Source organism: Rhincodon typus, chromosome 6 (assembly GCF_021869965.1).
Source record: "Rhincodon typus isolate 14 chromosome 6, sRhiTyp1.1, whole genome shotgun sequence".
Taxonomy (NCBI): domain Eukaryota; kingdom Metazoa; phylum Chordata; class Chondrichthyes; order Orectolobiformes; family Rhincodontidae; genus Rhincodon; species Rhincodon typus.
The window spans coordinates 1,791,741-1,804,379 of NC_063337.1; the positions used below are offsets into that span (position 1 = coordinate 1,791,741).

A 12,639-nucleotide genomic window follows, 5' to 3' on the forward strand; every position below is an offset into this window, starting at 1 on the left:
GATGAAGGGTCTAGGCCCGAAACGTCAGCCTCTCTGCTCCTATGATGCTGCTTGGCCTGCTGTGTTCATCCAGCCCTGCACCTTGTTGACCCAAAAAGTCTTGGTGAGTTAATGAGGTGCATCTTGTAGATGGGACACACAGCTACTGCTGCATGTGAATGGTGGAAGTTTTGGCTGCTTTGTGCTGGATGGTGTTGAGTGAGGCTGAGGTCGGACAGGTTTTGCCGTCATGTTGGCTTTTTCTCACCACCTGCCATAGACACAGTCTGGAAGATATGCCCTTCAGGACCCAACCGGCTTGGTTAGCAGTGGTACTGCGAGCCTTTGTTATTGATAGGTGTTAGAATTCCACATCTAGAGTACATCTCCACCTTCAGTGTCCCCTCCAATTGGAGTTCAGCATGGTGTGGTACTGGTTCATCAGCTAATGGGGATAGTCAGCAGCAATGCCATGTGACTTTGTGGGGTCTGGAGCTAATGCTAAGGACTGCCTGGTCTACTCATTCCTGTATACCACTGTGTTGCCTTTGAGTCTGACAATACTCCAGGATGGTGATGGAGGTATTTGGGGCATGGTCTTTTGTTTTAGTCATCCATGGGATATGCATCTTGTTGGTTAGGCTGGCGTTTATTGCCCATCCCTGATTCACCAGTGAACCATATTGCTGCAGGTCTGGAGGCACATAGGCCAGACCAGATAAGGACAGCAGATTTTTCCTAAAAGAATATTAGTAAACAAGATTAATAAATGATCATTTCATTGTTTGGCTTTATTGATCGACTTTAAATTCCACCAGCTACTGTGATGGGGTTTGAACTCATGTCCTCGGAATGATAGTCTGGACCTCTGCATTAGTTGCCCAGTAACATAACCATGGCAGTACCATTTTCAGGGCCATGTGCAATGTCCTCATTTTCATCACTCCACCACTGGTATCTGTGTCTGAGCTCTGAAAGTCCTTCCCTAAACCTCCAGGCCCTCTACCTCTATTCCAGGTATAGTCTGGCCGAAATACTGAGCATTTGTAAAAACATTTCTTTATTCCAGTCCCCTTGCAGTGAAGGCTGATGTGCTCTTTGTCATCCTAATTGCTTGCTGTGTCTGCGTGCTAACGTCTGAATTGCTTATAAGAATATGCACAAATCTCTCTGAACATTGACATTTACAATTTCACCACCTTTGAAAAAGAATTCTGTTTCTGTATTCTTGCAACCAAATTGAGTAACCTGTACTATCTCTCAATATGCCACTTGGCTGCCCACTCATTTAACTGACTATATCTCTTTGCAGCCTCTGTCCCTTTACAGCTTTCATTTCCAACTAGCTTCATGTTGTTGGCTAACTTGTATACGATACTTTCTGTCTCTAAGCCGTTAGTATGGTGTAAAGGTTTGTAGTGTGTATTTTTATTTTGGAACTTAGATTCTACAGTGGAGGTAAAATGTTTTTGTTTTTGTTTTCAGTTCTGTGTAGGTGCCTCTTTTTTATGGTCAGAAAATCTTTTTTTCAGCATTAGGTCAAAACAGCCCTTGCAAGAAATTGTACAACTAAAGTTGTGTCCTAGCAAACTTCCTGGTGAGATAATTACTGAAATCTTTACTGATTTAAGATTTGCATCCCAGACAGACAGACTGAGAACGGCCACAAGCAAATCCCATTCAGCGTGTCAGCATTTATAGCAGTGGGAGGTCTGCTTAGTTTGCCAAGTCAACCAAACAGCCTGTGTAGACAGGATTGGGAGAAGCCCGAAGTAGTTATTCTTTACTCAGTGAGTTAGTGTCTGTGTCTCTCGGGCAGAGATTGAGAGAATTGCATGTCGTGAATGTGCGGAAATTTTCCAGAGAAGGTATAATTGATACTTCACCTGGGTTGCGTTTGTGTAAAGGATGTAATTGCACACAGGGTTAAAACTTTCAATTTGGTGTTTGTGGTCACCTTTTTCCAAACTATTTATACAGCATTGGTTTTCTTTTCTTCACATGTTCTTTTTTTATTAAAAATATGTTGGTAGTTTTCTTGTGGATATGTAAATAGCTATAGCTGCAGAATTGATCTTTGCAGCACCCCACAGCCTGCCACCTTGAAAATACCCACTTACCCACTGCCTGTCCATTAACCAGTCCTCTATCCATGCTAATATCGGTCACACACAACTCCCACCCAAAAAAACTTCATAAATCCTTATTTAATTTTTTTTTGGTCTGACACTTGTGTATTCAAGGAGTTACAGTACTTTAATTTACCCCCTTTTTAGACATCCTCTAGTCACCTTCAGATTTGCGCTTAAGAAAGAGCCCATATTTGGAGAGGATGAATTCTGCTGGTTGGGGTTTTCCATGAAGCAGAAGAAGAGTCAGTATCTGGCATGCCCTCGTATGCTGGCGTCCTTTTGATGCTTTAGGAGTTTCTGATATTGCACACGTAGTTCTAGGTGACTGATTTCTCTGCTTGGTCTGTTTCTCTTCACAGTTGCCTGCGATCTTAGTAATCTGGCAAGATGTTTAATAAGTCGCAGTTTGGCACTCCCACCTTCGGCAACACCAGCGGATTCACCACTTCAGCATTTGGACAAAGTAAGTTGGCTCTTTCTGCACTTTGTATTTTGGGAGGCGGAGAAGTTGAGCATTGCTTGGTCAGTGACCATCACCACCAAGACCAGCCCCAAGAGCATTCGTATGCCTGCTAGTATGAGATTGAAGTGATGATTTAGAGTATGTTGAGTAAGGGGCAGCAGGTTTCTCACCCTAAAAAATCCCACTGAATGATGCAAATCAGACTGTGAGTCAGTGAGACTGATAGCAGTGTTCCTTGTCAGCTATGCTCCCACAAGGCCATGCAGCAACCTGGAAGCTACTGCATAGACCTGTTGGGCTGTTCTTCCTGAGATACTTTATGCGTGTGCTGCAATTTGGAATATTAACTCTGCTCTCTGAACTGAACAGGCAGAATACAGCAAGGGGAATATAGCAAGCTACACTTCCAGTGACTGTGTTAGTCCTCAGTAACTTACCAGCAATGGCACCTAGGTCCCTAGAAATAATCTGCAGACAAGATCCCATATGTTATGACTCGTGCATTCTGTCATGGCATGTGATCTACACAGGAGCTCTTTCCAGAAGGTCTTTGAGATGTGATTAAACATTATGACTGTTGCTAGCTACCTATAATTTTGGGCAGTGACCCTATAACACTTCTAGCAGTTACTGTCTTTATCCATTATTTAAATTATCCTAGACATCACAGTTGCCCTACTAATCGTAAAATCATGGTGATCTTCCTCTTTCGTCAACTCTCCTGTCCATATCTTTTCATTCTCTTTTTGTGCCAAAACCTACTAAGCTCCATCTTGAACATTCTCAAATGGAGCATTCTTATATAGCGGAGGTATGCCCCCCCGCCGCCCGCCCCTGATAACTAAAACCAAGGCACCCCTGTAAGAGAGCCCCTGATCTGTTGTAAAAGAGTGATTTAAATAAAATAAACCCTCTGACATTTACTCTTTATAATCAACAAGTAACTATTTATTTATCTAGCTCTAACAGTGAACACATTAACTAAACTATTAACAAACCATATAAATCTCTTCTTAATAACTATTTCTGAATAAAACAAGATTCTATTGGTATGCTGTTCCAATAAACGCAAGTTCCACTTGTATAAACAAAAATAAAAAAATTAGTATTTAGTCTCGAAATTACAGCCAGGTTACATCTTCGAGTGTTCCATGTCTTCGAATTCTTCTGTCAGGAGCGCCTTCTCCATTGAATTCTTTTGTCAGGAACATTAACTATTTGAGCCATAGGTACCCTTTAATTTAGACAGAGCTTACTCTAAAGCTTAAGAGAATTCTGAGAGCCAGTAATTCTTTTAGAGCTGAGTGCTGTTCTCTTGGCAGATGCCAGTTGACTCTCTTCCCCCGATTTTCCAAATGCCCTCATCTTTTATACCCTTGATAAATATCAATTTCTTGTAGGTTTAAATTTAAATTTAATTGGTTTTTGGTATCTAAGGGTGTGGTTTAAATCGCATAAAATTGAGAATCTGTTGTCTTGGTAAAAATTCTGCTTTGCCTGCTAACAGTGTAGCTTTTTGATATAAGTGTTTCAATTTTAATGCTCTGTGCACCTGTAAACCCACAGACATCTTTTTTGAATCTCTAAGCATAGAAAATGCACATCATCTTTTAAAGGGACCATACACTGCTTTCCCCATAGCATTTTACAAACACCAACAGTTTACAACACCAAATTCTAACATCTTGCCTTCCGATCCGCAAGTAATCTACCCAACTTTGCAACGGCATCCTCAACCCCCCTCTGAAAAATTCCAAAGGTTTACAATCCTGAGTGAAAAAAATTCTCATCATCACTGTCTTAAATAGTCGAAACTGTAATCTTGATATTGTGCCCATTATTCTAGACCCTGCAGCCAGGGAGGAAATGGCCTCTTGTCATTCATCCTGTCAAGCTCTTTCAGAATTAGTATGTATCAAGTTTTTTACATTTTTCTGAATTTCTGTGTAATAAGGGCAGCTCTCCCATCCCAGTCACTAACCTTCCTTGAACCTTGTCTCTCAGACAGACTTATCCTCCCTTGGGTCAGAGGTTCGATCCTCAACACTCCGCATTGAATACCATTCAAATGTTCTGGTCTTTGAATAATCCAACCTGTTCCTGGACACACACTTATTGATACCAGATTTTTCTGCCCAAATTTATTGAAAATTGAATTTTGGGTTCTCAAATGACCTAACTTGAGTTTCTGAATAAATAGTTCAGAAAGTGTCTACTGGACCACATGTGACTGTTGTTACACTGAGCTCATTATCGCTTCAGCACCACAGGTCAGATTCAAATGACCATTTCAGTTCTGGAAACTGCTCAGGTGAAAAGGAGAGAGAGGCCACAGCCTGGCTTTGACAGCCTGTAGCATGGAGTAGCAAGGAGCATTCACGGTTCTTTTTCCACTGCGTAGTTTTCTCTCGCGCTCTCACTGTCTAGGGGTGATGTGAATGTTCCTAATCCCCCCTCTGGTTCTACTGCCTAGTGTAAGTCTGTGGCTAGTAAATCTGGCTGCAGTTTCTACTCATCTGTCAAAGCTTACTATCAAAAGGCCTCTATTCAATTTCCCCTTAAACCTCTTTCTTTGAAGAGAAATAACAGTTTTTTCCTGGATTCCTGATGCCAGAGTTATAGAGTTTGGGTTTCCTGAGGATTGATTTGATGAGGTGAGCTAAGAGGTTGGGAGCAAACGGAGCTGAGGTCACTTTTTAGCCACTACCTCGTTAGTTGATGGAGGAGGCTGGAGGAAGTGTATGGCATCCACTTCCTGTCTCTCATGGTTCATTCGATCCATCCTCACCAGTAACCTAAATCCTTGTGATCTCCTGCTTTTCAGATACCGCAACTCCAGGCTTTGGTGGATTTGGTGCGGCCACAGCTGGATTTGGTACTGCCACTAATGCCGGTGGTGGACTCTTTGGTAACACTCAAAACAAGCCAGGTAGGGAGTAGATTCTCATTTGCTTGCTCCCTGCTAACCATCAATTGAGATATATTTAATTGTGAATAAAATAACCTTTCCATAATGTAGAAAATAGGAGCAGGAGTAGACCATTTGGCATTTCAAGTCTGCTCCACCATTCAGTACAATCCAGGCTAATCCTCTATCACAACATCGTATCCCTGCTTTCTCTTCGTACCTGTTGATGCCTTTAAAATCTTTTTAAAAATTGTCTTCTACCTCTCGAAAATATTCGGGGACTTGGCCTCCACAGTCTTCTATTGTAGAAAATGCCACTGGTTCACTCCACTTCCTACCTGGAAGAAATTTTTCCTCCTAGTCCTAGCCTGTATCCTGAGACTGTCCCCTGCTTCTAGACTCCCCAGCCAGAGGAAACATCCTCCCTACATCTAATCCGGCCAGCCTTTTTAGAATTTTGTGTTTCAATCAGGTCCCTTCTATCCTTCTAACTTCAGTGAATACAGACGAAGTTGGATCAACCTCTTCTCAAAGGGCAATCCTGCCATCCACAGGATCAGCTGTGTGAACCTCAGCTGTGCTCCCTCCATAGCAAGTATCACTTTCCTTGAGTAGTGAGACCTAAACCAGACACCATACTCCAGGTGTCTCACCAAGGCCCTGTATAACTGCAGTAAAACATCCGTTCTTAACTCACTAATGTCTCTGACAGCCTAGTTGTCCAAAAGTGCTTCACTGCTGATGAAGGACCTTTTGAAGTGTAGCCACTGTTGTAACATCAGTGGAACAAAAGAGGCCAGCAAAAAATTGCGACACAGAAGGAGGTCATTCTGTACCATGTCTGCAGTCTGGCCCTCTGAAGAAGCAATTCATCTAGTGCCACTCCCCTGCTTTCTTCCCCCCAGAGCCCTGCAAATACGTTTCTTATCATCCCATTCCCTTCTGAAAACCTCAATTTGAATCTGCTTCCACCGCATCTTCAGGCAGGTACGTTGCAGATCCTAACCATTTGCTGCATGAAACATTTCCTCTGCTTGTAAGACTGAAGCCCAGTGCACAATAGTGTGCTAAGGGTCAGCGTTGGGTCCGTTATCGTTTGTGGTTACGTATAAACAATATAGATGCAAATGTAGGGGGAATGATAAGTTTGCGGATGACAGAAGGATTGGCTGTGTGGTTAACTGTATGGAGGACGTTGTTGGGTTGCAGGAGGATATAACACATTGGTCAGTGGGCAGATCAGTTGCAGATGGAGTATAAAGTGGTGCACTTTGGAAGAAGGAACAAGACAAGGGAGTACTCGATGAAAGTCAGGATATGAGGAAGCTCAAAGAAATGGACAGATTTTAGGGCACATCCACAGATCCCAGAATAGGTTAAGAGGGTAATTGAGGCATATGGGACACTTGCCTTTATCACTCGTGACGTAGGTTTTAAGAGCAGGGAGGTTATATTGGAGCTGTACAGGACTTTGGTTAGCCAACAGCTGAAGTACTGTGTGTAGTTCTGGTCACCTCGCTATAGGAAGGAAGTCATTTGCTTGAGGTGCAGAAGAGATTCACCAAGGTGTTGCCTTCAGTTTCTCTATGAAAAGAGGCTGGATAAGCTCAGGTTGTTTTCTTTGGAGCAGGAAAGGTTGAGGGGGGGACCAGATAGAGAAGTATAAGATTCTGAGGGGCATAGGCAGGGTGAATAGGAAGCAGTTGTTCCCCTTAGCCAAAGGGTCAATAACAAGGAGGTATAATGTTAAAGTGAAAGGCAAGTGGTTTAGAGGAGTTTTGAGGAAAGAGATTTTCACTCAGGATGGTGGGAATCTGAAATGCACTGTTTGGGAGGGTAGTTGCGATCTAACAACTGGTAAAAGGGATGAGCATTTGAAATGTCATAACATTGAAAGCTATGGGCCAAGCGTGGAAAAGTGGAACTTGTGTGGGTGCTAGTATATTTTTGGCAGTACAGACCCAACGGGCTGAAGGGCCTCTTCTTTACTGTATGTTTGAAATTTGTTGTCATAGTTTTCTGTCTGGTTCTCTATACTGGGGCTGTTCTCCATTCTGTCCGTGAACAGGTTCCTAGTTCCCAGAACCATCATTCTGAATCTGTTTGACAGTCTCTCCAATCCCTCCACATTGGAGTGTGAAGCTCAGAGCTTTATGCAATACTCCTTCTAAAGCTGGCCCAAAGTTTCATAGGAATTTACCATAACATCCTTTGTTTTATGCAGGTTTCACATAACTTAATGCCACCATCACAGTTCAGTACATGATCAGAGAATGGATTTATGTTGGTTGAGGCTTAATCTTTACAAGGGACACCGCAAGTGGAAAATACATAATACTCCACCTCTTAAAAATGTGGTGTTAGAATGTGATTGCTCTACCTATTTTTCCTAAAGATATTGAGTTAGTCTCGTGGTGTGGATGGGACCAGACTGGGTAAGGATGGCACGGTTTCTGCTGCATCTGTGAACAGGTTGGGATTTTGCCAAGGTACCAGCTGTGGATGTGGATAGAAGTCTTGTCTCTTAATCAGGAGCTTGAGTTGAGTTTCCCATTCCAGAAATATGGTCTCTCAATGCAGTCCCGAGGAAATTTATTGTTTGACGTTCCGACCTTTGGACGAGATGTTAAAGCAAATTTGTGTCTTTGTCTTGGGTGGATAGAAAAGGTCCCAATGCATTCTTCGAAAAGCAGAGAATTTTTTCTGGTGATCTAACCAATTTTTATGCCTCTCAATTTCTCAATAAGCATTGATAAACTCTTTTCAGCATGTGAAAATCACAAAAGTGACTCAATTTAAAAAGTGCTGCAAAACACTTTGGAACATCTTAAAATTGAGAAATACTGTATAAACCCAAGCCCTTTCTTTCCGAAGATGAAACTTTGTTACTCACATTGAGTACAGGCCCATCATTTTGTTTCATTTGTCACACTATTGTCTATTCTCTTGGCAGGAGGTCTATTCGGCTCCAGTAGTTTTGGGCAGCCGGCAACCTCGTCCACCAATGCTGGCTTTGGTTTTGGCACGTCAACGTCCAACAGCCTGTTCGGGGGCACGAGCACAGGGGGCCTGTTCTCCAATCAGCAGAGCAAGCCTGCTGGAGGCTTCGGAAGTAAGCATAGCTTTTGTCAGAAATTTTGAGAGCAAAGGAGGCAGGTTTAATGTCAGGCTTGACATCATCTTGTAGCCTGGTACTGCAGGCCAGGGCTGCATTATCAGAGCTGCACAGTGTCTCGAATGAGCACTGGGTTAGATATTCCTTTTATTCACTACAAGTTGCATGTCAACCCTGACAGATTTTCACTGTATCACTACAGCAACCCTTCCTCGGGGAATAAAAACCAAAAGAACTGCAGATGCTGTAAATCAGAAACAAAAACAGAAGTTGCTGGAAAAGCTCAGCAATTCTGGCAGCATGTGTGAAGGGAAATCAAAGTTAATGTTTTGGGTCATCACCTTGCTGGATGCAAATGCCAGGTATAATAAAAACAAAAATGCAGCACAGTTATAGGAATGCAGATGAATGCCAAGACACTGTCTCACCTCTGTCTGCCATGAGTTCAAGTCCCAATCCAGGTGCTTGTCACCTGGTCAACGTGAACACTGTCTGTGCAAAACTGAGGGAGTGCCTCACCATCTCTCTGGGAGATATTAAACAGAATCTGTGTATGCTCCCTGGGCTGGATGTAACTATCCCAAGGTTGAAGAAGAGCAGTGGTGTGCTTCCTAGTATCTCCGTTAATGTTTGTTAGATCATTTATTTCATTGTTGTTTATGAAATCTTGGAAAGTGCTCCTGATATGTCATGAATGGAACAGCAGGAATTAAAGACCCTTTTGTTGTTTAAGTGGCTCCAAGAGCTGGAAGGTCCTGGGTACTGCCTGCTGCCATAACACTGTCTGCTCACTTTCTGTGAGCCCTTTGTCCGCGGAGCTGAGCAATTTGCAATCACCAAGGAGCAGCAGGATTTTTAAAAAATTCATTAATGGGATAAGGGCATCGCTGGCCAGGCAGCATTTATTGCCCAACCCTAGTTGCCCAGAAGTCAGTTCAGAGTGAACCACATTGCTGTGGGTCTGGAGTCACATGCAGGCCAGACCAGGTAAGGATGGCAGTTTCCTTCCCTAAAGGACATTAGTGAACCAGATGGGTTTTTCCGACAATCGACAATGGATTCGTGGTCGTCATTAGATTCTTAATTCCAGATGATTATTGAATTCAGATTCCACCATCTGCCTTGGTGGGATTTGAACCTGGGTCCCTAGACCATTATTTGGGTCTCTGCATTAACAGTCCAGCGATAATACCACTAGGCTGTTGCCTCCCCATCTTACTCAAGGCTGAACAGAGTGGATGCTGAGAAGATGGTTCCCTTCATGGGACAGACTGGAATAAAGGAAACTGTTTAAAAATAGGGAGTCTCCCTTTGGGTTAGAGAGGAAGAAATGTTTGTCTCAGAGCATTGGTTGTCTGAAACTCTCCTCTGCTGAGAGTAGTAGAGGTGGGGTCAACAATTGGTATTTTTAAAGTAGATGGGTTATTGGAATAGGTGAAAATGTGGAATTAAGATCACAATCAGTTCAGCTACAGTGTATTGAATAACACAGTAGGTTTGAGGGACAGAAAACCACCCTGTATGTGTTAATAGTTCACGTGGGACAGGCCAGTGGGGTGAGTGTGGGAAGAACACTTGCAATGACATATAGGGATACCACAGAATGATTGTATTTTTGTTTGAGTACTCTGGGAACTTCAGTGACTTTGTTCTTGTTTTCAGCTTTTGGAACCAGCACGACAGGAGGTGGCCTGTTTGGGACCACCAGCACTGCCTCTAATCCGTTCGGTGGGACTTCTGGAACCTTGTTTGGGGGAACCACCTTTAGCACTGCTGCCCCTACTGGAACCACTGTTAAATTCAATGTGAGTATGATGGAATTGGTAGTGCTCAGCTTATACCGACGCAGAGTCGGAAGTTAACAGCCACGTTACTCTGAGACTGTTGGAAATTTCTGAACTGCCTGCCTACTTGAATAATCAGTGTCTCAACTGGTGGTGAATTGAGAGTAGGAAGGAGTGAACAGTGTGAGAGATTTAGGTAGCTCTGCTAGCCAGCCGTGGAGATAGAATCATAGAATCCCTACAATCCTTACAGTGTGGAAACAGGCCCTTCAGCCCAACAAGTCCACACCGACCCACAGAGCATCCCACCCAGACCCAACCCCTATAACCCACCTAATCTACACATCCCTGAACACACTACGGGCAATTTAGCATGACCAATCCACCTAACCTGCACATCTTTGAGCTGGCAACTTCAGTCAGCAAAGCGAGCTGTTTACAACTGGGATAGTGCTTGATGGAGGGTTTGGAATTCAGTGGAACAAACTTTGGTTGCTCGAAGTGCCTCTTCTCACACGAGTGGTGTGCTGTATTAACTTCACTGTTTTTTGTCTTTCGCATGCCTGCAGCCTCCAACAGGCACTGACACAATGGTAAAGTCTGGAGTCAGCACCAACATTAGCACCAAGCACCAGTGTATCACAGCCATGAAGGAATACGAGACCAAGTCACTGGAGGTGAGAACTGTTGTGTGGATGGATTTTCCTTGCTGGTAAGATGAGCGTTTGGTACTCGTGCCTCGTATTTATTATCACCGCAGAGACTGATGACATTTTTGAAAGAAAGAAATCCTGGGGTACCAACTGAAAGAAAACTGATGGGCAGGATGTCACTTTTTCAGACTTTTATTGTAATGAACTAACTAAAAGCACTGCAGATATATAGGTAACCTTTAAACAGTCAGAACAGCAAAGATACATCTCTCGTAGTTTAAAAACACTTGTGTCACATCCCGTAGAAATATAGCAGCACATACATCTCATGATTTCCCATCTCATCCTTGGGTTCTCTTGTTTCCCATGGACCTCAAGTCACTTACACAAGCAGATGTATTCCATCTGAACACCTTGGATAGATTTGATGTTCAAACGAAGTGCCTGTATAGAGCCTTTTTTGCCAGGCTCTCAATATATTGATGAGTTGCAAACTCCAGAGACTCCCTGTTTTGACCATTTTAAACAATCTGGCTCTGACAAAACTGAAATAGCTAGAATGTGTCTCATCCACCTGCAGTGCTGCTCTCCCTGGCTTCAGCTCTTGGTCCAATTGTGTAGCATACAGTAACATGGTCACTGTTCTATTCTGTATTTTTCCTGGCTTTTCAGCAAGATCTGTTCTGAATTGCAGGTTCTGAGACCATCTCCAGTTGATCTCCACTTAACTGCTTATTTACCCTTACCTTATAGCTCCTGCCTCTATAGTAGCTTCAGGTCACATGGAGATTTCTCCTGAGATCTAGTGGCCACATGTCATGTAGAAGTCATTATCTCCTTTCCAGAATTGGCCTAATTTCACATTGCTTCTCAAGGAACCTTCTGGAAAGAAGATATAGATTTGTACCGAAAGCATGAGGATGCTCAGTGTATTTTAGTGTTCAGTTTAATACTATAAAGAGGTTTGCTAGGTCAGCTCAGAGAGTAGCTAAATATTAAATGTAACAGTAGACAGGAGTTGCATTTAGAATCAGGTGGGTAAAGTTAGTCCATTTCCTTCAGGAAAGGGTATATGTGGTGGAACTTTACAACAAATCATTTAAACTAGAGCCAACCTTTTACTGATTTAAGACAAAACTGAGTTTGTATCCACAGACTGGCTGTTCCGGGTGTTTGTTTAATGTTCTCGTGAGAATGTTCTGGAATATGGGTTACCAGTTGACTAATATTCTCATGACACTGCTATACTCTGCAACTTACTGAATTAACTGAGCTCAGCACCTCTAAGCAGAAGAAGCGGGGAATAAATCTGGCAGGATTCTGGTCTCTGCGAGCTGGTTGGAGGTGATGCTTCCACCATTGACTCTCTCTCTGTGGTTTTGCTACTTCCAGGAGCTGCGTTTGGAGGATTACACTGCTGGCCGTAAAGGGCCTCAGGCTCCCCTAGGGGGTGGTGGTGGTCTGTTTGGCACTTCAACCGCTACATCCAGCACTGGCACTGGGCTGTTTGGAGCCACTCCAGCCAACCCGACCGGAGGCTTCAACTTTGGACAGAACAAAACTGGCTTCGGAGCAAGTGAGTTTGTTGATTATTTGGAATAGGCT

The 12,639-nt window shown here is 43.2% G+C and overlaps 1 protein-coding gene across 2 annotated transcripts in view; it reads left to right on the forward strand.

The window, feature by feature from the left end:
• The first annotated feature begins 2,469 nt into the window (after positions 1 to 2,469).
• Positions 2,470 to 12,639, forward strand: part of nup98 (nucleoporin 98 and 96 precursor) — a 72,908-nt gene continuing 62,738 nt past the window's right edge. For both annotated transcript variants that reach the window (XM_048597606.1, XM_048597607.1), the window contains exons 1-6: positions 2,470 to 2,574; positions 5,399 to 5,503; positions 8,436 to 8,594; positions 10,260 to 10,402; positions 10,951 to 11,058; positions 12,427 to 12,610. In XM_048597606.1, coding sequence (XP_048453563.1) covers positions 2,499 to 2,574; positions 5,399 to 5,503; positions 8,436 to 8,594; positions 10,260 to 10,402; positions 10,951 to 11,058; positions 12,427 to 12,610 — 775 coding nt within the window. In that variant the 5' untranslated portion in view covers positions 2,470 to 2,498. The remainder of the gene's footprint in view (positions 2,575 to 5,398; positions 5,504 to 8,435; positions 8,595 to 10,259; positions 10,403 to 10,950; positions 11,059 to 12,426; positions 12,611 to 12,639) is intronic.